The sequence below is a fragment of the Equus przewalskii genome, chromosome 13, assembly GCF_037783145.1.
Source record: "Equus przewalskii isolate Varuska chromosome 13, EquPr2, whole genome shotgun sequence".
NCBI lineage: Eukaryota > Metazoa > Chordata > Mammalia > Perissodactyla > Equidae > Equus > Equus przewalskii.
In genome coordinates, this window is record NC_091843.1 from 93,000,263 (window position 1) to 93,027,966 (window position 27,704).

General features: G+C 44.8%; 1 protein-coding gene across 2 annotated transcripts in view; it reads right to left on the reverse strand.

Moving 5' to 3' along the window:
- SNAP47 (synaptosome associated protein 47) overlaps nucleotides 1-27,704 on the reverse strand; it is a 53,637-nt gene that overhangs the window by 13,314 nt on the left and 12,619 nt on the right. For both annotated transcript variants that reach the window (XM_070571719.1, XM_070571718.1), the window contains exons 2-4: nucleotides 25,917-26,461; nucleotides 11,055-11,545; nucleotides 3,278-3,402 (exon numbers count right to left, since the gene is read on the reverse strand). In XM_070571719.1, coding sequence (XP_070427820.1) covers nucleotides 3,278-3,402; nucleotides 11,055-11,545; nucleotides 25,917-26,461 — 1,161 coding nt within the window. The remainder of the gene's footprint in view (nucleotides 1-3,277; nucleotides 3,403-11,054; nucleotides 11,546-25,916; nucleotides 26,462-27,704) is intronic.

The following is a 27,704-nucleotide window of genomic DNA, read 5'->3' on the forward strand; positions in this document are numbered from 1 at the left end:
CGTGGTAGCCACAGACTTAGGAACAAAAGAGTGGTGGTTCTGAGGCAGGCTAGGTTAGCACAGCAGACACTGGAAATGATTTGAGGGACCCTGCCAAACCCATCCCAGGGAATCCAGTTCCCTGGCCAGCCTCCCCCACCACGTGCCCTCCCACAGCGGACCCTGGACTTCTACAGTCACGCAGTAGACGGGGCCCAACCGCAGCCCCATGGCCCACACCTGCGGCCCAGCACAGAGGGAGCCTGCACACTGCATGGGGCATGGGTGTCCCCAAGGGAGATCACAGCAAATCTTCCCTCTCAGCACCCCAACTGCAGTTTGAGTCACCAGACCCATTTCCAAGTAACGACTTTAATAGCATCTGCAACAGAAACCACAGCTGAATAGAGGGGGATTTTCTTGCATTTTTGTTTTCCCCAGAAATTTAAGTCATTTCTACTCATGTGTGAGCTTCAACTACACAGCTAAGAATTCTTGTCTAAATATGAAACATGTGTTTTACCTCAAAAAGACAATCTTTCATGAAACCAGGTCCTCCCTGCAAGGAAGGAGGATGAGGCAGCCGACTGGTTTGAAACACTGCCTGCCCCTCCTGCGGGTTCCCAGACCCGCCACCCTGGGATCACCACTTCCCCTGCCCTAAGCCAGCGTCCTGACTCATGGCATCCACTTTCCCAGCATGGACACCGCAGGGCTCACTGAGACTTGCTCAGGACAGCCAGGACCAACCACACAGACACACGCTGTCACGGGAAGGACGGCGACCTCAACAGTCAAGGAGTCTCACTCTCCTCGCAGCTGTGGGTGTGCTCATGTGCCCGCTCCCCTCCCACCACTGCTTTTAGGGGAAGGGCACATCGTACATGGTAGTAGGCACTGGTTGCTTAAAATTGAAAGGGTCCTCTCAGCTACACAGCCGCCACCAGAACTAACAAACACAACTCCTACATTAGCCATCAGAAAGCTGTGTTGCCGCTTTAGCCGCAACGCAACTGTGAGACACAGAAGAGCACACTCCAGCTACAGACACCGGCTAGGAGGGTGGGCGGGGGTCCCAGACCCACCAGTCTGAGGGCTCAGCGCTCTCAACCACTCTCAGGAGAACTGGTAAATTTGCCTTTATAGGATGAGAGTTTCTCAAGCCCCAAAGCAGGTAAGATTTGCAGTGTCCTGGAGTCAACAAGCATGTCACAAGAATCGATTAGTAACTTGCGAAATTTGCTAGTTGCAGCTAGAAAGCAGCATCTCTGTGTGTCATTACTAAGAATGACTAGGTTAGACCAGGAGAAATAAGTGATAAATCACGCATATTTAAAACAGCCCATAGCAAAGATGAACACTTTTTTCCCAAAAGAGAAAGGACTGAGTTTAAAGGAATGTATGCCTGTGCAGACACATAAAATCAGAATTCTTTAAAAACAGGTTTAAGAGACACAGAGTCTTCCTGCATGCCCTGGTGGAGGTGTGTGGTGCATGGATGAAATGGTGTCTCCAAACCAAGTGGAATCTGATAGAGCCTCTGGAGCTACGAGCTGACCTACAGGAGAACCAGGACAGAGAATACACTGCTCAATATCAGGGAATGGAGTCATGAGACACAAATGCAAAATCTTGACAAGGAAACAATTAATTTCTTCAACAAAAAAAAATGCAAAGAAAAAGAAAAGATGAAAGGAAGCTGTCCTTTAAAAGGTTATTCACCAACTGCCCTGCACGGCCTCCCTAGGACCTGATTCACCAAGTGCCCTGCACGTCCTCCTGAGGTCCCGATTCACCAAATGCCCTGCACGGCCTCCCTAGGACCTGATTCACCAAGTGCCCTGCATAGCCTCCCTAGGACCTGATTCACCAAGTGCCCTGCACGGCCTCCCTAGGATCTGATTCACCAAGTACCCTGCATGGCCTCCTCAGCTCCCAATTCACCAGGTGCCCTGCACGGCCTCCCTAGGACCTGATTCACCAAGTGCCCTGCATGGCCTCCTGAGGTCCCAATTCACCAAGTGCCCCGCACGTCCTTGTGAGGTCCTGATTCACCAAGTACTCTGCATGGCCTCCCTAGGACCTGATTCACCAAGTGCCCCGCATGACCTCCTGAAGTCCTGATTCACCAAGTGCTCTGCATGGCCTCCTCAGGTCCCGATTCACCAAGTGCCCCGCATGGCCTCCTGAGGTCCTGATTCACCAAGTGCCCTGCATGGCCTCCTCAGGACCCGATTCATCACATGTTCTGCACGGGCCTCCCTAGGTCCTGATCTGAACAAATATCCAAATACTCTCTTATATGGGATGACTTGGGAAATATGAGTACTGACTTGGTATCTGATGACAGTAGGGAATTAATTTTTACCTTTTTAAGGTGATTATGATATTATATTGGGTTTGTTTTAACAGTTCTTGTCTTTTTAAGATACATACTGAAATATTTATGAATGAAGTAAGATGTCTAGGTATTTGCTTCAAAATTATTAAAAAAGGAAAAAAGAAAGCCATTGTATTTTCCAGCAGTAACACAGGAAGACAAGTTAAATGTATTTCTATCAATTATTGTTTAAATGTCAACTTCCTGGATGAAAAGTGGCAACCTCCTCAAGCATCCAGTGTTGAGCACTTGAGAGTGATCTGAGACAGCTAGCACCCTCAACTCTATATGCACCTGTGGAACAGATGCACAGCATACACATGTGCAGGCACCACACATGTGCGTCACGAGCATACACACGCACACAGATACACTCATACCAGACACACAACACACATGTGTAGGCACCACACATATGTGCACACAGCATGCAGATATACACATACACAGCACATGCGCACGCAGCACACCCACAACACACACAGCAAACACACACACAGGCACTGCATATGTGTGCTCATAGTGCACATACAACACACAGAGAACCCACATGCGCATGCATGTGTGCATGCACAAAGCACACATGCACAGCCCACACAACCCACATGTACATGTGTGCACACTCACGTGTGCATATACACAGTACACATGCACATACACGTATAGCAGGCAGAGGCAGACACCAGAGCAACTGTGCGTATGGAAATGCTGTGTGTGTCTACATGCCACAAAGTACATGGACTTGGAATGGCACTGCCCTCTTCACCCCTTTCCAGCTATAGGGAGCAGAGCAAACTAGGTGATGTCCCAGCCGTTCCTCACAGGTGAGAGGCAAGCATAAACAGTGCAGAGTTATTCCAGACAGGAAAGAGAAGTGAGTCGCCTGCAGGGGAGGATGTGACACTGTGAACGTGTTACCTGTCTCAGTTCCTGGGCGTCCCCCTCAGAAACGAACGTCCCACTCGTCTGTAGCTGAAGTGGCCTGCCTCCCTGGCTTGCTGAGGAGGGCTCTTGGTGCACTGAGCGGTCCATCAGCCCAGACGCTGGAATGGAAAGTCAAACAGCAGTGACCTCTTCCGGAAGGTGTGAACAACACAAGAACATTCAGAGCTTTACAAAGAGTGGTGTTTAAGGCTGTCGAAGTGTTTTCACAGGCATCTACTGGTCTGTGGCCTCAGTGCCTGCTGGCTGGTGGGTGTGATAGGTCCGTCTCTGTCAGCCTCTGCTAAGCTGAGTGGGGTGGGTCTGCCCAGCCTCGCCTTCTCCCCCCACGAGGGCTGCTTCCTTTCCCACACTGATCAGAGCCTGGAGTACTGGAAACACTCAGGGTCTAGCTCTTTATCCAGGGGTGGTCACTGTCTCTTTTTCTCTGAGAGAAGACTACAGACTTGGAGTATACAGCATAACATGTGTTGAACCCTGCTGAAACACACATGAATACATGCTGGGACCGCAGTGCCATCTGATTACCCCCACAGCATGCTGCGGTTCCAGAGAGCACAGGAAATGGCCAGCTGGTCAGGCCAAACACAGTGGAGTGTGGAGCTGTGCTAGGGCGGGGGTGAGTTGGAGTGCTGCACGCGGCCAGGCACTGCTCAGGGGTGTTTCCACCCACACAACACCTGTGCCTGGGTAATCTCGCCCAGGAGTGAAAGGGCAGCCTGGCGAGAGATGGGAATAACCAAGGGAGGCTCACGGCCCCTCCTGCAGTGTGCCACCTGTCCTTTATTTAAAGAGCTGACTCCAGCTGCAACCTGGCACTGCAGGGCCCAGATAAGAGCATCAATTAGAGTCTGTCTCCTGCTCTTTTTCATATTACAGATCACCTCAGATACACAGCATGTTTGTTTATTAGGATGCTGGAAAGCAGAGGGCACACTAGGCCGAGACCCAGCAGTCTAGATTCCAGCACCAGCTCCTCTGAGCAGCCTTTTCTCTTTCAGTGGAATGGGGAGCATAGGGGACCAACAGGTGACCCCCACATCCTTCCCAGGACCCTGACAGTAGTAAGCAGGGCCATCTGGCCAGAGCAGCTGGGAACTGTGAATGAATGTATTGCCAGGAAAGGAAGGAGGAGGAAATCACTGGGTAAAGCTCTCTCAGGGAAGGAAGGAGGAAATCATTGGGTAAAGCGCTCTCAGGAAGAAGGAGGAAATCGCTGGGAGGAAGGAGGAAGAAATCGTCGAGGTGACTGTCAGCCGGGGAAGGAGGAGGAATCACTGGGTAAAGGTTTCGCTGACCTGAAGAGCAGGTGGCCAAGCGGTGGCCTCCAAGACCTGCTGCCTGGGCAAGCCCCTCCTCCCAGGTTAGAGACCAGCCACCCTGGACATACACACACCCTGTCTGTTCTTATTTCTTAAAGTCATTCTTACAAATTAACACTCCTGGAGAGTGCCTGGCTGCGCAAAGAAGGCCTGGCCTCGTCTGGGATAAACACAGGCTGGAACAAGGATGAGAGCACAGTTTCTTAGGATCCTAGAGAGGAAAAGGGCCTAGGCCAGAGGGAGTGGAGCTCAGGAACTGATCGCTGGAGCAAGACGTGCATGGAGGCCAGACCCAGGGTCCCAGACCTGCGAGCTCCCCTCCCCTAGGCCTGTCTCCAGCGGGAAGGAAGCCCTCGTGCTCCTCAACTGTATGCCACCACGAGAAGCGCATCCACACAGAACCACCAGACCCTCAGTGCATCTCGGGGGTCTGAAAAAGTCTCTCAAGACAAAACCCTTACTAGACACCATGCACTCAGATGTCTGCTTTTCTCATTCGTTCTTTAAAAAAAAGCTGGTTACAACCAATCAAACTGATTTCACAACCTGCATGCTACAATCTCCAAAGGGCCACCCTCCGAAGTCCAACATCCTGGGGGTTTATTAACCAGCACAGAACTTTCCACGGCATGGAACTCACTGTTGCTTGGGCTCAGGTGATCTAAGATGTCACTCACTGAGATGTTACATAATGAAAAGCACTTTTCTAAAATGGCCAGCAGCCGGACACTGCAGGGCAAGGCTTAAGATACGACAGCAGAAACAGAGGACGTGTTCCACTGGTTACTGTTAGCCTGAAGGAGAGGCCCCCCGACACGCCTGGCGTTAACCATCAGTGGTCATGAGACAGCCAAGTGCATCTCCCTTGCTGATGTGAATCCCGCCAACCAATGATCTAGCCCCCTGGCACCTCGTCCCTGGCAGGCTGGCCCTCGCTCCCCTGTACTCAATCTGCAGCCGTCAGCAGATGGGATGTCCCCCAGGGAAAGCCTGGTGGCCTGTCCTCCACTGGGCCCTTCCACCAGCAGCAGTCTTCCCTCATCGGTCCTGGTATCATTCAGTTTGTGCCCTTTGAAACTAACTTGCTCGGTACTACACTATTTATTTTTTCAGCATCTTCTCAAACCGGGATCTCCCCAACTAGCTCTCTGAGAGCAAGGCCCACAGCGACTCACACTTGTGCCCAGCACTGTGCTCCTTCCCTATCACTCTGGCTTCCATTTCAACACCTTTAGCTATACAATATACAGAGACATTTTGAACGTTTAACAAAATGGATTTTACTTAACCAAAAAGCCAAAACAGGATTTTTCTCCCTGGAATACACTAAGTCAGGGATGTTTTTCACAATGAGCTGCAGGGTCAGTGGGATCCTGCCTAGCACGGGCTCAGCCACCCCCAGTGCTGTGTTGAGACTTAAGCTGCTGACTCAGTTACTTCAGTGCTTTGAAATAACTTCTGAGAAAATTAATTTGTTTCCGTATAAGATGGGTTTTGTCTCTAAAGTCATTATTATCTCAGTTAAACAAAATAAGCACAAATGGTTCAAGCTACAGGGGAACATACAGATGATTTCAATTTCCAGGAAACATGAGGCAACGAGGGAAACCCTGAGCAAGAGCTGGGCTGCAGGAGGCAACAGGACACCAGTCTCCTCTGTGCATCAGATGGACTCCTGACCTCACCGCAAGTTCAGAGCAAAGACCACCAGGGCCTGAGCTGGGAGCAGAAATGAGGCTCCATGCCTGTCTGGCCACAGGCGAGTCTTTCTCCTCATCCCTGGCCCCCCAATGCCTCATTGATGACACAGGGAAATGCCCAGTCCACCCAGGGACAGACTCAGAAGTTTATTGGGGTGGGAAGCCCTTTCAGAACAAACACAAAATGCCCATGCCCTCCACACAACAGCAAGTTTAACAGAAAGAAACCTAAAATGGAGAGAGACAGCAGTCTCAAAAGGTTACAATTAGAACTGACTCTGCAAATTTACAAAATTAGATGGTGCACAGCTTGGGCCCATGCGGCCTTCGAAGGGATCAAGTGGGTGAGGGCTGAGCAGCTCCCCAGGATTTTAGCGGTGGTCAGGGGGTGCCTAGTTCCTAGTGACCATATGGGGCCTGTGTGTGATCAGCACAGTGCCAGCATCCTAGTGACCACATAGTATCTGTCAGTGGTCAGTGTGGTGCCTGCATCCCAGTGACCACACAGGGGCTGTCAGTGGTCAGACTGATGCCCACATCCAAGGGTCAGACTCCACTGCCTGAAAAGATGGTCTTACATGGATGATCCTACACAGGGACTTCAATGCCTCAGATGTTTATTTACCATCACACAGAGATGTGTGTGCCCTCTGTCCAGACAGATCAGGTCTGGCTCTGGAGCACCTGTCCCAGTGCTGGGCAAGATTTCCAGAGGGTGAGTGAGTGGTGACCGGAGGCCTCTTAAATTAGATGGTCAGGAGCCCCATGGATGAGTGGTTAAGTTTGCATGCTCTGCTTCAGCAGCCCAGGGTTTCACTGGTTCGGATCCTGGGTGTGGACATGGCAAAGCTGGTCAAGCCATGCTGAGGCAGCGTCCCACATACCACAACTAGAAGGATTCACAACTAGAATATACAACTATGTACTGGGGGGCTTTGGGGAGAAAAAGGAGAAACAAAATCTTGAAAAAAAAAATTAGATGGTCAGGGAAGGCCTTTCTCAGAAGGTGACAGTCAGCAAACAACGAAGACAAAAATCACTACCCAAAAAAACCCTTAAAAATGCTATGTACGGACCTTGCTCTGATGTGATGAGAAGGGCTCTGGGGTCTTCCTCCCAAACCTGTCACCCAGTGGATCATGAGACAACAGGAGACAGAGCCCAACCGGGGGACATTCTACAAAACCTGACCACTCCTCCTCAAAACCATCAAGGTATCAAAGCAAGGGGTTTGAGAAAGTCATAGTCAAGAAGAGCCCAAGGAGACGCATGCTGAAATGTCCTGGGGGTCCTGGTGGGGCCCCAGGACAGGAGAGCCCAAGGAGATCTGGGTAACATCTGGACTTCAGTGAGCAACGATGCATCGACAGACGCTTGTTATGCTAACGTCAAAGGACAGCGAGAGGGGAAGCTTGGGTGTGGGGGCCACAGGACTCTGTACTATCCTTGCAACTTCCCTGCAAGTCTGAAACTATTCTAAAACTAAAAAAATTATTTTAAAGATGTCATGCAGAAAAACAGCAGTTTCAATGCTCTTGCCTAAGGTGGAAACCGCCGGCCTGTGTCATTCCTGAAGCCCAGGATCCTCTCCTCCTCCCCGGCCGCCATCCTGGCCACCCCAGGCCCTCACCCGTCTACATTACACATTACTACCGAGGTCTCTGGAAAGTTCTGCTAGACACTGACTCACGGCAAACACTGGTCGCTTTACCAGACCGCCACCTTCTGGCCACATTTCACCAAAACAGCTCAGTGAGGAGAGGAGTGAATTTCTGAGAGGTCAAAGTCACGGTTTCCACCTCTGCCGTTTCCGTGGTTTCCAATGTGGAGCAGTAGAAACAGAGGTGCTGCAGGTGGCGTCATGTCGGCAGATGCCACCGCAGCAGAGCCAACAGGCAGAGCATGCTCTCGCGGCCGGGCTTGGATGGGATGACTGCAAAGTTCCTAGCAAATCAGATACCTTCCTGCTTACTGAACTCAGCATGCTAGCTAACCCCAAACTCCTTGTCAGTGTGCCTCTCAAACCACGGTGGTGAGCGCACACCCCCAAGGCAGGGTGGCTCACAAGCGGATGGCACTTCTCGCTTGGTCCAGATTCAGACACACAGCAGGGATCCCACCCAGAGGCTAAAGTTAGCACCAAGATGAAAACCCATCTGTCGTCCTGGATGTGGCTCAGCTTATTCCACACACATACAATCCATTACTGTGATGGGCGAGGCCACGGTCTCCAGTGATTCAATCCAGTCCTGGTTTAGGTGTTGCTGGGAAGGTATCTGAGGTGTGGAGAAGACCTGTTAATTGGCTGACTTTAGGGAAGGGAGCCTGTCCTGGACAATCTGATGGGCCTGGCTGAATCAGCTGAAAGGCCTTAAAAGCAGATTTGCGGCTTCCCTGAGGAGGGTATTGGGCCTGTGGCAAGCAGCCTCAGCCTGTGCCCAAGAGGTCCAGCCTGCTGTTCCTGATGGCATGTGTGCAGAATTTGCACCCATCTAGCTTCCTGCAATCCCACTGAGGCTATGGAGGCCCTGGCACTCATTCCGTGCTCCTCCCCAGCTCTGTCTGCAGCCTGGACGCTCTGGGTCAGAGCTGCCATCTCACCTTCCAGGGGCCCGCCCTCACAACAGCAGGCACAGCAAGTTCACACTCGTCCCACTACAGCATGACGTCTGTGCCACATGTGGCACGCTCGCTTCTGCCATCTCATTCATTACTTCTGTGCCGTGTTCTCTCTCTGAAACCACCATGCCTGATATAAAAGCCACAAAGTGGCGGAGCTTCATGAAGACAAGGGCTGTACATTTCATTTAGTCTTGCTGTCAGGGCAAGGGGGCCTGGCACCATGCCTGGCACAGGGCGTCTGAAGCAGCACCCGCAGAACTGGCAGCCGACGGCACTCTGCATCCAGCCTGCCAGCCCCGGGCCTCCTCCCAGAGGACAGCAGCAGTGGGGCAACTCAGTCAGAGACACGGGGTGTCAGAGAGGCTCCCAGGCTGGCTCCAGATGGCCATGCCTGAAGGCCCTTCTGGCCAGGTCTTATGTGGGCTCTGCAGCCCACCCTTCTCAGCCCTTCTATGGGCCAGCTTCTGAGTCCTGCCTTAAGTGAGGGCCAAAGAAGAATCTGGAAATGCCAAGAAAGTAAGTTTTTGTTTTTTTTAAAGATTTTTATTTTTTTTCCTTTTTCTCCCCAAAGCCCCCCAGTACATAGTTGTATATTCTTTCGTTGTGGGTCCTTCTAGTTGTGGCATGTGGGATGCTGCCTCAGTGTGGTTTGATGAGCAGTGCCATGTCCGCACCCGGGATTCGAACCAACAAAACACTGGGCCACCTGCAGTGGAGCGCACGAACTTAACCACTCGGCCACGGGGCCAGCCCCAAGAAAGTAAGTTTTTGAATTAAGTTTTCACATGGACATTTCCAACATTTCAGTAGTTATGGGACCAGATCTATTATCAAGTATACTTCTTTTGGAAACCTGAAGTCATCTAGAATAACATAAAAATATTCATGTGTTAGGGAAACAGATTACATATTGGAACCAAAATCAATCACTTAAGAGAACAAGAAAAGGAAGTGAAATAGTGACAAACATGTCTCTTCCTTTAACAGACACTCAGCCACCAAAGAAGTCACGACAATACAGAAGTGACATCACCTATAATGCTAGTATTTGAAAATATCAGAATATTTTACGACTTTGGGATTTCTTAAGCAGGGCTCAAAAACAAACTTAAGGGGAAAAATGGTAGATTTGACCACAGCAAAATTAAAGATTTCTGTAATAGAGGCTGATGGTCTGGGAGAAGTATTGGCAGCCTCTAAAGTCAACAAGGGATGAATAGAATATATAGGGAACACCTGCAAATCTGAAAAACAAAGAGACAGCCCATTAGGAAAAAAACCAGAACAGGCAATCCACAGAGCAAACCCGCGGGGCCAAAAGCAAATAAAAAGTGTCCGATGGTCCATCTCAGAATCAATCAAAGAAATGAGACGCTATAAGATGCTCAGAATGCAAAACGGAGGAGTCAGGGATAGCAGGTATAATGTGCTAGGGAGGAGGTAGGGACCCATGCCCTCACCACATGTGGACGTGGGATGTATCCATGTATTACCACCCACACAGACCCCTACGGCCATGCCCAGCTACCCCATCCACACCCCACAGAGAAGCAAGAGGGCACTGTGGCCACACTGCCAGGGAGAGCGAGGGTTTCACAGTACCTCACAGATGCCAAAAAACAAACTCTATGAGACGTAGCTTTCAAAGATTCTGATACCTAAGCACACTGGACGGTGGGCTGGGAAGACTTGATTGACCGCCAAAAGACCAGGAGTGCAGAGGGACGGGAAAGCCACCAGAGCTGGCGGGATGGTGCCAGTTAAGATCCTAAAGTGCTCGTTCTCAAATCAAACAGAGGAAAGAGGTGAAAACACCAAATTTGGAGCTTCCCTTTGCTCTGAAAGGGTCATCAAAACCCTTTCTGATTTATTTGGAAACCACACAGTTCTCAAGTGTGTAATAAACCTGAGTGATTTGAGACTCACAGATGGCAAGTACTAAGGAAAACGGTCTGAAATTATTTTTATTTACATACAAATGGGCAATCGCTAGTGAGCTGAAACCAGTAGCTGCTCAAGTGATGCATCATGTCAACATGTACCAAGGCGGTGCTGAGTCTGGTTGTGACGCCAGAGGTCTGTGCACAGGCTGTTTTGACAGGCACTCACCTGCATGCCAGACTGAGCAGCCCTTCTCTGCCAGGGAAGAGGTCCCAGTGCTCCCGAGTGTCCTGGTGTCTTCCAGCAACTCCATCTTCTCGCTGAACTGTACTTCCAAAATGGGGATGACCTCTGGCATCTTGGCAGATATCAAACGATAGGCTATGTCTGGCTTCCCAATAAACCGCTGGCGGATGCTAATTTCGTAAGGTGTGTGAACCTTAATGTCATCTACATCTTCTCGTTCAAATCTGTGCATGAGCAAAGAATCTGAGTCACGGATCTCCAACCCAGAAACAAGGACGGTGAACCTTCCTGGTTTAACATGAGATTCTGTTCTTTGGGAAATAACAGCAGGAATTCTGATCACTATCCCTTCTTTCCCCAGAGCTTTGGAATTAGCCATTGAGGTGCCTCCCCTGGTCTTTGTTTCTGACGGCATCTTCCAAAGCTTGGAGCTAAAGGGCCACCAAGAAGGAGATTCCAGTTCTGTCAGCAACCTAAAAGAGCAAATGAAACACAGACAACTAGTCAATTGATTTTCGATACTGTTTTTAAAACTGCTTTTGTCTTTATAAAGCACTTTACTGTTGTACAGTTTTCTTTTCCACAAGCACTCCATGAAGCAGAAAGAGAAGGAATTAATATCCCCAAGTTTTAGAAAAGAAACTGAGGCTGAGAGCAGCAGGACATTCACCTGCAGACACAAAGCTAATCAGTAGTAAAGACACAACCAGAACACACATCTCCAATCAGAATGTTGTTTTTTTCACACCTGACACTGGATACTTTTGACTCAAAATAAATCCTGATCATAATCTCTAAAGGACTGTCAAGCAGAACTTTTTGGCTTAATCTGTACTGTCTAATACAATAATAGGCACATCTGGCTACTGGGCCTCTGAAGTGCAGCTAATGCAACGAGGAATGGAATTTTAAACTTAATTTAACGTGGCTCGTGGCTACCATACTGGACAGCACAACTCTAAAGTAGCCAGTAATAACGAGTCAATAGAGGAGGAGAAAATGGAAGCAGGAAAGGAAAAGCAAAGGAACAAAGATCAAATGGAAGAAACAGAAAACAAATAACAAGATGGTGGAATTAAACTCAACCATATTAGCAATTATACTAAATATAAATGGACTAAATTCTCTAATTAAAAGGCAGGTTGTCAGCCTGGGTCAAGAAACAAGACCCAGCTATATCCTGTTCACAAGGGACACTGTGAAATATAAAGACACAGATAAATCAAAGTAAAGGAATTGCAAAAGACATATCATAGCAGAAGTCACTTTAAGACTAGGAGTATTACCAGGGATAAAGAGGGACAATGCAGAATAGTAAGAGAGTAAATCCAACAGAAAGACTTAACAATACTAAATATGTATGCATTTAGTAACAGAACTTCACAATTCATTAAGCAAAAATTAACAAAACTAAAAGGAGAAATAGACAATACAGTTGTAGATTTTAACAAATTTCTCCCCATGATTGATATAGCAAGAAGACAAAAATAATTAGTAAGAATATAGAAATTTGAACACTATTTAACCAACTCAACCTGACTGATATTTATAGAAACATCATCCAGCTGCTGAATGCACTCTTTCCAATTACGTTTAGAACATAAAAAAAAGAGTATAACAAGTTTTAATAAATTTCAACCATGTCCTCTGTCCTCAAATAAATGAAACCAGAAATCACTAATAAAAAGCTCACTAGAAAATCCTTAAATATTTAGAAATTAAACACAGTTCCAAATAAAGGAAATTAGAAACTATTTGAAGTGAATGAAATGGAAAACATGACATACAAAAAATGGTGGGATGCAAACAGAGCAGAAGTTTATAGTTCTCAATGCATGTATTTGAAAACTTCTTAGAAAAGTTTAAAATCAGTGATCTAAGCTTCTATCTCAAAAAGTTATAAATTAAACCCAAAGTAAGTAGAAGAAAGGAAAAGCAGCTATCAGTGAAACTGAAAACAGAAAAAATACAAAATACTAACAAAGCCAAAAGTTAGCTCCTTGAAATAATTTAAAAAATTAAACTCCAGTAAGAAACGATCAAGAAAAAAAGTTAAGAAAATGCAAATTAGCAATCAGGAATTAAAAGAGGGCATTGCAATAGATACTTCAGCCCTTGAAAGGCTTATGGGAATATTATATCCAGCTTTAGACCAAAAAATTGGACAACTTAGATGAAATAGACTAAATACTTGAAAAGTCCAACCTTCTAAAACTGAGGCAAGAAATAGTTTAAGAATATGAACAGCCTCACAAAGAAATTAAATCTGTACTTAAAAATCTTGTCATAGAGAAAACTATTATCCAGGTCATCTCACTGATGAATTCTGCCAAACACACAAGGAAGAAATAACAATTGTACACCAACCCTTTGAAAGAATAAAGCAAGAGTGAATGCCTTGCCCGTTCAGTTCACAAGAGCACCGTAACTCCTACACCAAAACTCAGTGAGGATGGTACAAGAAAGTAAGTACGTAGCAGTCAGTAACACAGATGCAGAATTCCTTACAAAAATATTAGCTAATCAAACCTAACAATACATAAAAAAGACTATTACGTCATGATAAAGTGATATTAATCCCAGGAAACTGAGGTTGAGTTAACATTTGAAAATTAATCAATGTAATATATCTCATTGGTAGAAAAACAGAAGGAAACTCGATGATCGTCACAAAAGATGCAGAAAAAGAATCTGATAAAATTCAACATTCATTCATGTTAAAACTTCCAGCAGAAACAGAAGGAAATTTCCTCAATCTGATACAGAACATCTATAAAAACTTACAAATAACAGCTTGCCTAATGTTAAAAAAGTCCATGAGATCAGAAACAAAGTAAAAAAATGGGCAGACCTCCAAACTATCTGAATTTTGAAAGCATTCCCCAAGTCACACGGATCTAACAGCAAAGGGTAGAGCATTATCTGCACAGGCATTTAAGCATAACCTCTGCCAAACCAAAAGCTGACCACTGAGCCATGCTGACGCAGGGACAGCCCCTGCGAACCAAGCCAAGCCTGAAAATCAAAACATTTTAAAAAAATTTAAAAAGCTGAGCAGAGACAGCAGATGTTGCATATGACAGTGGAATGCACTCCACAGAATCAGTCCAGGCAGATGATTAAAATGAACAAGCAAACAAAAACCACCACCAACACCACCACCTCGCAGTGAGGAGAGAGAGAAGAATCCAGAGTTACGTAACAATGTATTAGTTAAAATGCCAAGTTTTTTAACAAAAAAGTATGACACATGCAAGGAAACACAAAAGCGTGAGCCATACACAGGAAGAAAAAAAATCAATAGAATCCACTTCTGAGAGCACTCAGATATTGGCTTTAAGAGATAAGGATTTCAAAGAAACTACTGAAAATGTTAAGAATTAAAGGAAATCATGTTAAAAGGATTAAAGAAAAGCATGGTGATGCCAACCTTAAAAATAAAGCAGCCAGCTATTTTACCAGCAAAATGAGTTTATTCGAGAATAGCCAAAGAATTGCAAATCAAGATGTGCATGCTATGGCAGACCACAGAGAAATCCAACAAACAAGGGAGAGGAACATCATTTTTTGGGAGAAGGAAGGAAATTGGGAGGGTCGTTCTGCATGAAAGTCCATTGAGAAAAGCAGGAGTTCAGGATGGTGGTGGTTTCTTATTGGCTGAGTCACTGGGGTCGCTGACTTCTGTTTGGGACGGAATGCATATTTCTTCCTGTAGTTAAGAATTCTTTCTTGTTGACTCTTGTTGGGGCCTATAACTGACCTCGAGTGGTACTGCGGGGGAGCTCCCCCTTCTGGCCTCCTGACTCCATTTTAAATGAGGTTTCCTTTTATTAATTTTCAGTGACAATGATTCATCAAATAGAGACTATCAATAGAGAGGTAGAAATTATATAAAAAGAACTAAATGAAATTTCTCAAATCAAAAAGACAATAACAGAAATAAGAACATCACTAGAGGGGCTCAACAGCAGATTTGAAATGGCAGAAGAAAGAATCAGTGAATTTGAAGACACAGCAATAGAAATTATACAATCTGAAGATGAGGAAAAAAGAAGGAAGAAAATGAACAGATTCTCAGGGACCTGGGGGTACCACTGAACACACCACCATCATACACGTAACATGGCTGTGTGAGGGATAGGAGAGAAAGGGAGAGAAAAAATGTTTGAAGAAATAAAGTCAAAATTTCCCAGATTTGATGGAAAAAAAATAACCTATATCCAAGAACCTACACAAATGCCAAGCAGAATAAACACAGAGATCCACGCCATCATCAGACAGCTTTGAGACACAGACAAAGAGGAAACCTGAAAGCAGTAACAGCAAAATGATTCATGATGAATGAGGGAACCATTACAATACGGACAGTGACCTCCGTCAGAGACAACGGGCATCAGGAGGCAGCGGGACGACATATGCACATTTCCAAAAGAAACAAAACTGTCACTGAGGATTCTATATCCAGCATAACTATCCTTCAAAAAGTAAAGCAAAATAAAAACATTCCCAAACAAATACTGAAAGAATCTACCGCTAGCAAGCCTGCCTCCTGCAGAAAAGACTAAAGGAAGTTCTTTGGGCTGCAAGGAAGCGACACCCTCGGAGGGAAACTCAAATTCACACAAGGAAACAAAGAGCTCTGGTAAGGTCATCGTGCAGGTGATTAGACAATACAAACATTTCCATTTACTTTCTTGACTGATTTAAAAGACAACTGCATAAAGTAATTATTTAAAAATTATACTGTAGGGCTTATAACACACAAAATATAATATATATGACATATAAAAGCACAGAAGAGGTGTAGGAGAATGAGAGAGATGGCAACTCAAATGACATGTACTGAGAACAGTAAGTATGCAGAACAGGATAAAATATCCTATATTTTTGATTTCTTCTCTTAACTTCTTTAAAAGATACAAGATGGTACAAAGTAATAATTATAGTAGTGTATTATTGAGTCTGTAACATATATAGACAGAACATGTATGACAATAATAGCACAAGAGAGGGGAGGGAATGAACCTATGATGGTGCATCTTAAATGAGTATCAATCTGAAGTAGATCATGGTAAATTAAGGTGCATATTGTAACATCTAGCATAACAATTGAGAAAATAATTTTTAAATGTAATCAAAATATTAATAAAAATTTAAATGGTAAATTAGAAAAAAACTAATGTACACACAGAAGGTGGTAAAGGAGGAACAGAGGAACAAAAATGACAGACATATAGAAAACAAACAGCAAAGTCACAGAAGTAATCCAACCATGTCAATAATAAGAATAAACATAAATGGACAAAAGATTATAATCAAAAGGCAGAAGTTGTCACTCTGGATTAACAGAAATATATAAGATCAGACTATAAGTTGTTCACAAGAGACAAATTTTAGATTTGAAGATACAAACAGATTGAAAATAAAAAGATATACCACACAAACAGTGTTCATAAGGGAGCTAGAGTGGCTATATTAATATTAGACAAAATAGATTTTAAGATAAAAAAATACATAGATGAAGAGAATCATTTTATAATGATAAAAGGGTCAATTTATTATGAGGAAACAATGATTATGAACATATACATACCTAACAACAGAGCCCCAAAATACATGATGAAAATATTGACAGAATTGAAGGAGAAACAGACAATTCAACAATAATAGCTGGAGACTTCAATACCCAAATCTTACTAATGGACCAAAAAACTATACAGAAAACTGTCAACGATGGAGAACTGCTGAACAACTCTATCAACAAATTTCATCTAATTAGCATCTAAGCAACACTTCATTCAACACCAGGATGTACATTCTTCTCAAGGGCAAATGGAACATTCTCCAGCACAGATGATATGCTAGACCAGGGGTCAGCAAAATTCTTCTGTAAAGGACCAAACAGTAAATATTTTAGGCTTTGAGGACCAACTATCTCTGTTGCAAATACTCAACAATGTGGTTATCAAAATAACCACAAATGAATGGGCACAGCTGTGTCCCAATAAAACTTCATTTGTAAAAACAGGAGGTGGGATGCATTTAGCCCACAGGCTGTAGTGTGCCACCCCTTGATAAGCCATAAAACAAGTTCCAATAAATTTTAAAATATTTAAGTAATACAAAGTGTCTTTGTTCCCTGACTATGGTGCAATGAAATAGAAATCAACAGAAGGCTATTTTGGAAGACCACAAATATTTAGAAATCAAACAACACCCTCCAAATAACCAATGTGTCAAAGAAGTAATCCTGAGGGCAATTAGAAAATGGTCTGAGCCACCTGAAAACAAAACACTGCCTACCAAAATATATGGGATGCAGCTAAAGTAGTAATTCAAGGGAAATCTCTAACTATAAAGGCCTGTATTACAAAAGAAGATCTCAAATCAATAACACAGTCTTCCACACTAAGAAACAAGGAAACAGAAGAGCAAACTAAAAAAGGAAATCTGGGGCTGGCCTGGTGGCACAGTGGTTTAGTTCGCACGTTCCACTTCTTGGCAGCCTGGGGTTCGCCAGTTCGGATCCCGGGTGCAGACATGGCACCACTTGGCACACCATGCTGTGGTAGGCATCCCACATATAAAGTAGAGGAAGATGGGCATGGATGTTAGCTCAGGGCCAGTCTTCCTCAAAAAAATTAAATTAAATTAAATTAAAAATAAAAAAGGAAATGAAAAGAGAAGCATGAAAGAGAAAAATCAATGAAACCAGAAGTTAGTTATTTGAAAACATCAATGAAATTGACAAACTTTTAAGGTTAGATTGACCAAGAAAAAAAGAACACACAAATTACTAAATCAGGAATGAAAGCAAACATTAATACTGACCTTACATAAACTAAAAAAATTATAAGCTACAAGCAACTTTATGCCAAAACATTAGACAATTTAGATAAAATGGAAAAATTCCTAGAATAATCCAAATTACTAAACTGACTCAAAAAGAAAAGGAAAATCTGCATATATCTATTCAAGCAAAGAAACGAATTGGTAATTAAAAATGTCCCACAGAAAGAAAAGCTCAGGGCCAGCTGGCTTCACTGGCAAATTCCATTAAACATTTAAAGAAGAAATAATACCAATCCTTCACAAATTCCTCAAGAATATAAAGATAAGGGGTAGTATTAACCCAAAACCAAAGCTAGACAAAGATGTCACAAGAAAGAAAACTACAGACCAATATACCCCATGACTATAGACACAAAATCCCAACAAGGTTAGCAAGCCAACCCAAAAACGAGTACATACCATGATCAAGAGGAATTTATCTCAAGTATGAAAACCCCTCCTTGAGATAAATGAAAGGTCGGTTTAGTGTCTGAAAATCAATTAATGTGCTACACCGTATTAACAGACTCAAAGACAAAACCACATGACCGTCTCAATAGATGGTGAAAACACATTTGACAAAACCCAGTATCATTCTTGATAAAAACCCTAAAACTAGAAATAGAAGGGAATTTCCTCAGCTTCACACCAAAAAGCTACAGCTGACATCAAACTTGACAGTGAAGAACTGAATGCATTCTCCCTCAACATGGGGACAAGTAGAGGGTATCCGCACTCACCACTTCTTGTCAGCACTGGAGGGCAAACCCAGCCAGTTCAACTAGGCAAGAAAAGGAGATAAAAGGTATCGAGATTAGAAGCCGAAGAGTAAACAGGAGAAGTAAACAAGAGAAAACGTGACTCTGCAGGTAGACAATCCCACAGACCCACCAAGAAACCAAGAGAATACATAAGTTCAGCAAAGTACCAGATGCAAGACCAAGATATCAAGATCAATGGTAGGGCTTCCAGTTCTAGGACAAGATAGAGCAGACGCACTTCTTCTCCCATGCTCCCCACTAAGTGCAGCTTAAAAACCCTGGACACTATATATGAAACAAACAAAAGATTATGAAGAGTGGAGAGGAAAAGTCAGACTGCCTAGGCAGCTTGGGAGTTGGGGAACTTGAGGAGGTGAGTTTCTTTTTATTTAACATGTCCTAGACTGAGTACCGAAGAAGCCAGAAACCTGGATAAGCCACAGGTGCAAACAAAGATAAATAAATACAGGAGGCTTGCTCTCTCTACCCCAAAGACCAGAAAAGGGGCAGCCTGCCAAAAAGAGAATTCTAGACAGTAACGGCTCTACTCCAGCCAAACTCCCCAGAAAGCCAAACTCCCAACCCTCATCAGTAAGTGCCACGTGAGGAACTCAGATGTCCACCCTTGCTCAGCTGCACTGGGGGGTCCTCCCCTATCTGGGGCCATGTCAGAGGAGGCCATGTGAGGAGCTCAGACGTCCACCCTCACCCAGCTGCACTGGGGGGTCCTCCCCTATCTGGGGCCATGTCAGAGGAGGCCATGTGAGGAGCTCAGATGTCCACCCTCACCCAGCTGCACTGGGGGGTCCTTCCCTATCTTGGGCAGTGTCAGAGAAGGCCACATAAAGAGCCCAGTGGTAACAAACGAAACCTTATGGGGTCAGTAGAAACCAGGGGGGCGACGGTAACAAGACAGCCCTCATTCTCCCAGCTAGAGTGGTGCTAGCAGAGTTCTACAGGGAAGCCTGAAATTCCACTCCCAGCCAGCAGCAACAGGTGTCTGTTCCCAGCCCAAGGAATAAATAAGGGCCTTGTGGGGAACCTGGACTCACGTCCCCACATGGCAGTGAGAGGAATCAGCTTCTTACTCTCAGGGGCACTGTGCTAGGAGAAGATGTGCTAAAACAGAAGAACAAGATCCAGAGTCTTATACATAATATGCAAAACGTCCAGCATACAAGGAGAAATCACTCACCACACCAAGAAGCAGAAAAATCTCAGCCTGAATAAAAAAAGGCAAGCAAGAGATGCCAGTACCAGAGGAAACTGATGGAAGAACTTGACAAGGATTTTAAAGCAGCTGTCATAAAAATGCTTCAACAAGCCATTATGAACATGCCAGAAACAAATGAAAACAGAGAGTCTCAGCAAAGAAATCAAAGACACAACATTTAAGTACCACATGGGAAGTTTAGAACTGATAAACTGGATGAGGTATATTGCAGCATGAGATGACAGACAAAAGAACCACTGAAATTAAAGATCAAAGAATAGAAATTACCCAATTCAAACAACAGAGAGAAAATATTTTTTAAAAAAAGAAAAACAAACCAGAGCCTTGGGAATCTGAGGGCTAAAACAAAAGATTAACATTCATATCATTGGCATTCCAGAAGGAAAAGAAAAAGAATATGGAGCTGAAAAAGTGTTAGAAGAAATAATGGCTGATAATTTCCCAAATTAGGCAAAAAATACATAAACTCTTAGATTAAAAAAACTGAACAGACTCAAACAGGATAAAAACCAAAGAAATTAATGTTAAGATACACAAAACAGACCAAGGAAAAATCTTGACAGCAGCAAGAGAGACAGGACACCTTACCTACAGGAGAAAAACAACTCAAATAAAAGTGGATTTTTCACCAGAAGTGGTATAAAGCTTTTCAAGTGCCGAAAGAAAAGAACTGTTACTCAAAATTCTATATCCAGTGAAACTATCTTTCAGGAATGAAGAAGAAATCGAATTATTCTCAGAGGAAGGAAAACTACAGAGAATTTGTTGCCAGCAGGTCTGCCCTAAAAGAATGCTCAACGAAGTACTGGATCAGAAAGGAACTGATGAAGGCAGAAGTCCTGGAACATCAGGAAGGACAGTAGAAAAACGGAAAGAGTAAAAATTCAGGGGAATAAAACAGACTTAGCTCCTCCTGAGCTTGCTAAAATAAGTATGATGCTTGAAGTAAAAATTATAACATTGATGTGATTCTCAAAGTACAGATAATTATATCTTAATTTACATTCAACGAATATGAATAAGGTGAAGACACACGAAGACAGAAGGTATCCACACACCACTCAAACTGGTAAAATGCCAACATCAGTAGGCTGCAACAAATTATGTAAATACATGTATTACGTATAATATAATACCTAGAGTGACCAATGAAGAATCTATACAAGGAGATATATTCAAAACACTATAGATAAATCACAATGGAATTCTAAAATAGTATTCAAATAACTCACAAGAAGGCAGAGAAAAAGACGAATGAGGACCAGAAGGAACAAACAACAAAAAAATAAAATAGGATAAGTCATTTTATATCACATCAATAATTACATTGTTAAGAATGCTAAACTTCCCCAAAATAATCTACAGATTCAATCCAATTTCTACGAAAATCTCAGCTGGCTTTTGTGCAGAAATTGGCTAGGTGATCCTGAAATTTATATGCAAATGCTAGGAACCCAGAACAGCCAAAATAATCTCGAAAAAAAGAACAAAGTTGGTGGACTCATACTACCCGATTGCAAAACTTACTACAAAGCTATAGAAATGAAGATGGTGTGGTATTGGCATAAGGTTACATGTAAGGATCAATGAAATAGAATTCAGAGTTCAGAAATAAACCTTTGCATTTATGGTCAACTGATTTTCAACAAGAGTGACAAGACTCAATGGGGAAAGAAATCTTTTCAACAAATGTTGCGGAGACAACTGGATATCCAGATGCAAAAATGAACTCAAAATGGATCACAGATCTAAATATAAGAGCTAAAACTATGAAACTCTTAGAAGAAAGCATAGGTGTAAATCTCTGTAATCTTGGATTAGGCAATGGATTCTTAGATTTAACACAAAAAGGCAAGTGACAAAAGAAAAAATAGATACATTGGACTTCATCAAAATTAAAATCTGTGCTTCAAAGAACACCACTGAGAACAGGAAGTGGCTTCTGGTTTACTATGAATACCCCTGCACCCTTCAGTCCTGACGGTGGCACTCATCTCTACAATCCTGGCAGGAACGTGAAATTATTTCTTGTTTACTATGAATACCCCTGCACCCTTCAGTCCTGACGGTGGCACTCATCTCTGCAATCCTGGCAGGAACGTGAAATTATTTCTTGTTTATTATGAATACCCATGTACCCTTCAGTCCTGACGGTGGCACTCATCTCTGCAATCCCTCCAGGAACTGATGTTGGTTCTCCTTCACTATTTTTCTAGGGACAGACAGTTCCAGTGGCCTTTCGCATCAGAACAGCCCTCACCTCTCAGGTCAGGGAACCAGTGTTTGGATTCCGCCAGTTGCTGAATATGTCTATCCCAATTATGTACTCCAGAACTGGGAAAATAACCATACGATGGGTCGGAGGCCCACTGGGCCCACCGTGAGATGGACCTGAGCTAAAACTCTACTGAGTACTTGACCTCCACATCCCCTACTCTGACTGGTGGACCAGAGTGACATTCTGCGTCTCCAAGGAGCCGTGACAATTCAGAGCCAGTCCAGCGGTCCCTGAAAAGTCTGATTATTTCCGTTTCCCCAATGCACTGTCACTCTGGTAAGATGCCATCTTTGGGCAAGGCCGGGAGAAAGATAAACAGTAGAAACTTTTGGTTGCATGCTGGGGGTCCTTCCTCAAGGGAACCCAGCTTCTCCATCCTTCAAGATGTTCTGGGTCTGTAAACTAGTCCAAGTCTGGGAATGGACTGAGGGGCTGTGACTCTGTTTTTCTTATCCAAGCTAGATGCTTGCTCACATGACCTAGAACTCTTCTGCTTATACAGATCAAGCAAAAATTGACTAGACTGCCCATCTACTTCTCTTCTAGGGGCACATGACTGATCAGCTGACACCACAGGTCTCTGGGAGTCAGACTATTCTGGTTGCTGCTTTGACTCTGCTGTCCATTACAGTAACCATCCCCCTTGCCTTTGGTGATTAAAAGCTGCCAGTTGACCCCACCACCCCAGGATCCAATTATCCCCACTGCATTTAAGGATCCAGGCTCAGTCGCAGCAGTTCCCACTGTAATTTCTGGCTTACAGAGAATAGCAACCGCATGGCTCTTCAAGGATGCTGGGGCTCCCTCACAAATTTACTTTCCATAGTCATGGTGAAAAGTGTGTCCTCTGGACCTTGCCAGGGTGGGCGAGGAGGTCTCACGTGAAAATCCACTCCACCACTCCAATCTCCCCAAGCCTTGCAGTCTTCCTCTGGAGCACATCAAGGCAGTTCTGACGCTCACACTTCAATTAGTGTGCGCCACCTTTTAGACCACACCTCAGCTAGCCAACCACACTGTTGAGCCGTTTCTAACTCCTCAAGCTATGGCATGGAAACCAGGATCTCTGCTAAGTGGGCCCACTTCAGTAAATTCAGCCTGATCCAACTTTGCATTCCTGTCACCATTACCCCACACCTTTGATATCCATTCCATACATACTCTTCAGATTTCTGTCTGTATAAAATTTGAAAAATCACGCAGTTCTTTCAAAGTGTAGCACACCTCTTCGTGGGTCACACTTTGTGCCTCATCTTTTAGGATTTGCTGGGACTTGAGTCTAGCAACAAATCTAGAAGCAAAGAGGGGTGGTGGGGTTGGGTCCTGAGGAGAATCAGCATTGTCTTGCAAGGCAATGAGGCCATTACAGATTCCTCAGGCAAAGTGTGGTTAACCTCCTCAGATGTGGGTGGACGGGCTGCTTGTACTGGCAAAGAAGATTCATCAGAATTTAGGGGTTCAATGGCCCCAGTTTCACCAGGATCTTCCCCAACGTCCACATCCCAATTTTCAGGATCCCATTTCTTCCCAATCAATGCCCTCAGCTTAACAGCAGATGCTGTGCCAAGCTAGAATTTCAATTTATGCTGTGATTCACCTGCTCACAGGGTGACACTCTGGATCTGGCTTTCAGAAGTCTCAGTCCTGCAGCTACAGGAGCTAAGGGTTTCCCTCAGGGCAGATATAGGAATGTTCAGGTCATTTGTGTGGTGCCCTGAGCTCATCCTTTCCTGTCTCCACTTTGTCCAGCCAATCTCATTATACTCATTAGTCTGACAAAGACGTTATTAGTATCAAATACGTGGTCACTCAGAACCTTGTCTTTTTAAAGAATTTGATTAGGAGCCTCCCATGGTGATATTTTGTGTATCTCTATTGCCATATCATGGCATGTACCACCAGTGCCCTCTATGCTACTGGAAATAAGAGTTACAGTGGCTTTAAATTTAATCAGATTAGAGACTCCAGAAACCACAGAAGCAATTCAGAAACCTCGTGCTTCACTCTCAGTACCAGAACCTGTATCAGTCAGGGTTCTCCAGAGAGACAAAACCAGCAGGATACACATACACACACTATTTAGAGAGAGAGGGGGGGGGGGAAAGAGAGGGAGGAAGAGAGAAACGGAGACGGGGGGGGGGGGAGAGAGAGAAAAGGACCACATTTTGTGAAGACTACTGAAGGCACCATCACTGCTTAAATCTAGAAGGACTGTCATGGGAAGAGGGACTAGACCTTCTCAGAGCACAGCTCTCAAACACTGGGACCACCGCTCTTTCAGCAGAACCAAAGACTTCACAGTCCACCCAGCCTGCCAGTGGGAAAGGGCTCTGAGATGACAAAGAATTATAAAGAAATATGATAATAAAAATGTGAGCAGTCAGGACACAGGGGCACCAGCAGGTGAGGGGGAAAACAGTACTGGAAACCGGGTGGGAGGGCTTTTAGAGACCAGGTCTGGAAGTGACCTACCTCACTTCTGCCCACAACTTAGTCACATGCCCCGCAACTATAAGGAAGGGTGGAAAACTGTGTTCCCATGAGGAAAACTCACAAAAGGTCTGCTAACCCTACATCTCATGCACAAGCACCCCCTCTTAGGGGTAAGGTTTAGGGCCCTGTTCCCTGCAGCTTTAGGACAATGCCCTTCACCACGTAGGTACTTAGGAGACAAGGATCCAAGAAATAGCAACAGGCAGTGACTGCAGAGTGGGGTCACTCAGGGGCAAGGGTTCCCAGAAACAGCAGCCACGCAACCATCAGGCCCACGCCCAGGAGGCCACCTCTTCACCTGAGCGCCCATGCAGCCCCGCCAGAGTGAAAGAGCTGCTGCCGCTGTGCTCCAAGCGCCCTACCACTTCCTCCATCTCGGAGGCAGCGCAGCGCTTCTCCAGCATGGTCTCTGAGACCCCCGGGGAGTCTGGAGGGAAAACCACTTCCCAACAACACCAGGACCCCGCTGGCTCCTCTGCTCTTCCTCTCAGAGGGAACAAGGGGTTTCCAAGTGGGCTGGCTGCAGAAGCAGGCGGAGGGGCCAGCTGCCTTCCAGTTAGCTTTACTCTAAAGAGATGTGCAAAATCTCACATGGCACCATTCTTCTCACCAAACAAGTTTTGCTTTATAAAAGTTATTTTTCACAAAAAAAAGTTATTTATGTTACTAGGTCATGGGTTTATTATCATACTTTTAAACAATAAGTAATTTTTTATTTCTAAGTTTTAAAAAAATATGGTAAATATTGGTATATATAACCCACATAAAAAAAAGCTCTTTGGGGTCCTCAATTTTTAAGAGAGCGGAGGGTCCCGAGACTGGAGGTTTGAGAGTGGCTGGCGCAGCAGATTCTGGAGCCAAAATGCTTCAGTTCAAACCTTGCTTCTCTACAGCTGTGTAAAAACAAGACAAAACTATGCTAACAAACTTAGTGTGTGCTCCTGGCCTCTCAGCCTCAGTCACCCAACACGTGAAATGAAGTTACGAATAACATGTTATCTTGGCTTATCTGTTGATCAAATGAGGAAATCCTCATTAAACACTTAAACCGTACTGGCACACTGTGGGTACCTGGCACTCAGTAATTGCTGGCCCTTACCATCTGTATGCCCATGGCCGCAGCCCACTGTAACCGCCCACAACAGGGGCGTACCCCACGTTTTCAGAATGTCAGATGCGTATCAAACATGGGATGATGGACAAGACACCCCAGCCATCCCAGGTCAGGTCAGGGTTACAGTGTTTACCTGTCAGCCACATCCAGGTCAGATTCCATCTTGTCCAGGCCTCTCGCGATACTGTCCAGCTGCTCACCCTGATGGTGGAGGACTCTGGCTGTATCTTCTAGACGCTTCTGGGAACAGGCCATCAGACCTGTCAGCTCCTTTCCCTTGGTCATGGAGGAGGATGGCTCCTCAAGAGCAGCTCCTGGCTGAGACAACAGCAGCTGTCTCCAGAAATGTTCGATGATGTTGAAAACAACATTCCGATTAGGCTGCAAGGAACTGAACCAGTGCTTGATGTGGTCCTTTTCCAGGATGGTGATAGAACTGAAGATAAAATGAGAGGCCTCTTTCTTGACCTCACTTATACTAGCAAGGGGAAAGCTGACAAGAATGTCTCCAGTTTTATCAGTTGTAAATTTCAGTGAGAGAGAAGTTAATGAAAGTTTTCCAGGGACCCATCGCTTCTCACGTTCTAAATAGTAGGAGCATGGCCAGGTGTGGACACAGATGTCTCTGCTCATCTGGTTCCGGGGTTGGCCTGCACCACGGCCAAGGCCACTCTGCCTCTGAAGGAGAGGGACAAATTAGTGGGTGAGTGAGGCTAAAATGTGTCATCACCCCTGGACTAGAGGCACTAGGACCCTGGCAGCCAGGGTATGGTGTGGATCCTGAGCACATCGGAGACCCCAGCGCACAGCCGAGTCCTCGCCCAGCAAGGGCTCTCACCCTACCTGTGACAGGCAGGATGAAGCCCTCATCCTACAGCAGACAGAGGAGGGCTGGGGCCAGCAGCGAGAATCCCATGTCCCAGACTTGCGCTCTCCCCAAAGCCCCAGGCCCCCAGGGGCTCTGCACCCACTGGAATACCCACTCAGGCCAGCGTCCACTGCTGGACGTGACTGAAGGAAGGAAACTGCTTGGAACCACAACCCAGGGTCCTTCACTGGAACGCCCTTTCGGCTGCAAGGACCTTATAACTACACATTCCTTATAGGTTTCTAAATGAACATTCTCCTTTTGAAACTTTTATAAACAATTTCATAGAGAAAATAATCCTATAGACACACTTTTCCCTTCTTGAATCTCACTTTTACAGAGTTCTCCACAAGTATGTAGTTATATGTAATTATTCATATAGTTGTAAGTAATGAAGGTGTAATATTCATATCTACAATTTACATTTATCCATGCAGTTTGAAAAGTCACAAACGACAGACTTGAAATAATCCTATGGAACATTTAGTCTAACCCTCTCATTGTACAGATAAAGAATACAAGACCAAGAGAGGACGAGAACCTCCTACAACATCAAACCACAGGTTCGTGACACTGACCCACTGGAACCAGGCCTGGTAACGCCCAGTCCCATGCTCTTCCAGGCAGATCCACCTGTAATGTGGCATTTCTTCCACTTCTCTCTCTCTCTCACACACACATACACACACACTTTAATTATGGCATTGACTTCACTTATAAAAATAGGAGAACAAATAACTAATATCATCTTAAAATATTGAAAAATGTGGCTTTCACAGAATGGCTGGAGGCCACAAGGACTCTCTGCATTCCATCAACAAGTTTTAAGTCCCCGCCATGCATGCTGGGCTGCAGGTACAAGAGAAGCAACACTGACACAGTTCCTGGCTCCTGGAGCTTGAAGTCCACAGCAATTCTATGAATTTCTTCAGTTATACTCCAAAGGCCCAGACTCCTCAATGTAATTACTGTACTTGACACCACATCAAGCAACACTAGGCTGGACGAGACAACAAAAAAGGCAGTAGCTGCACCTGAAGAGCTTGTGTCCAA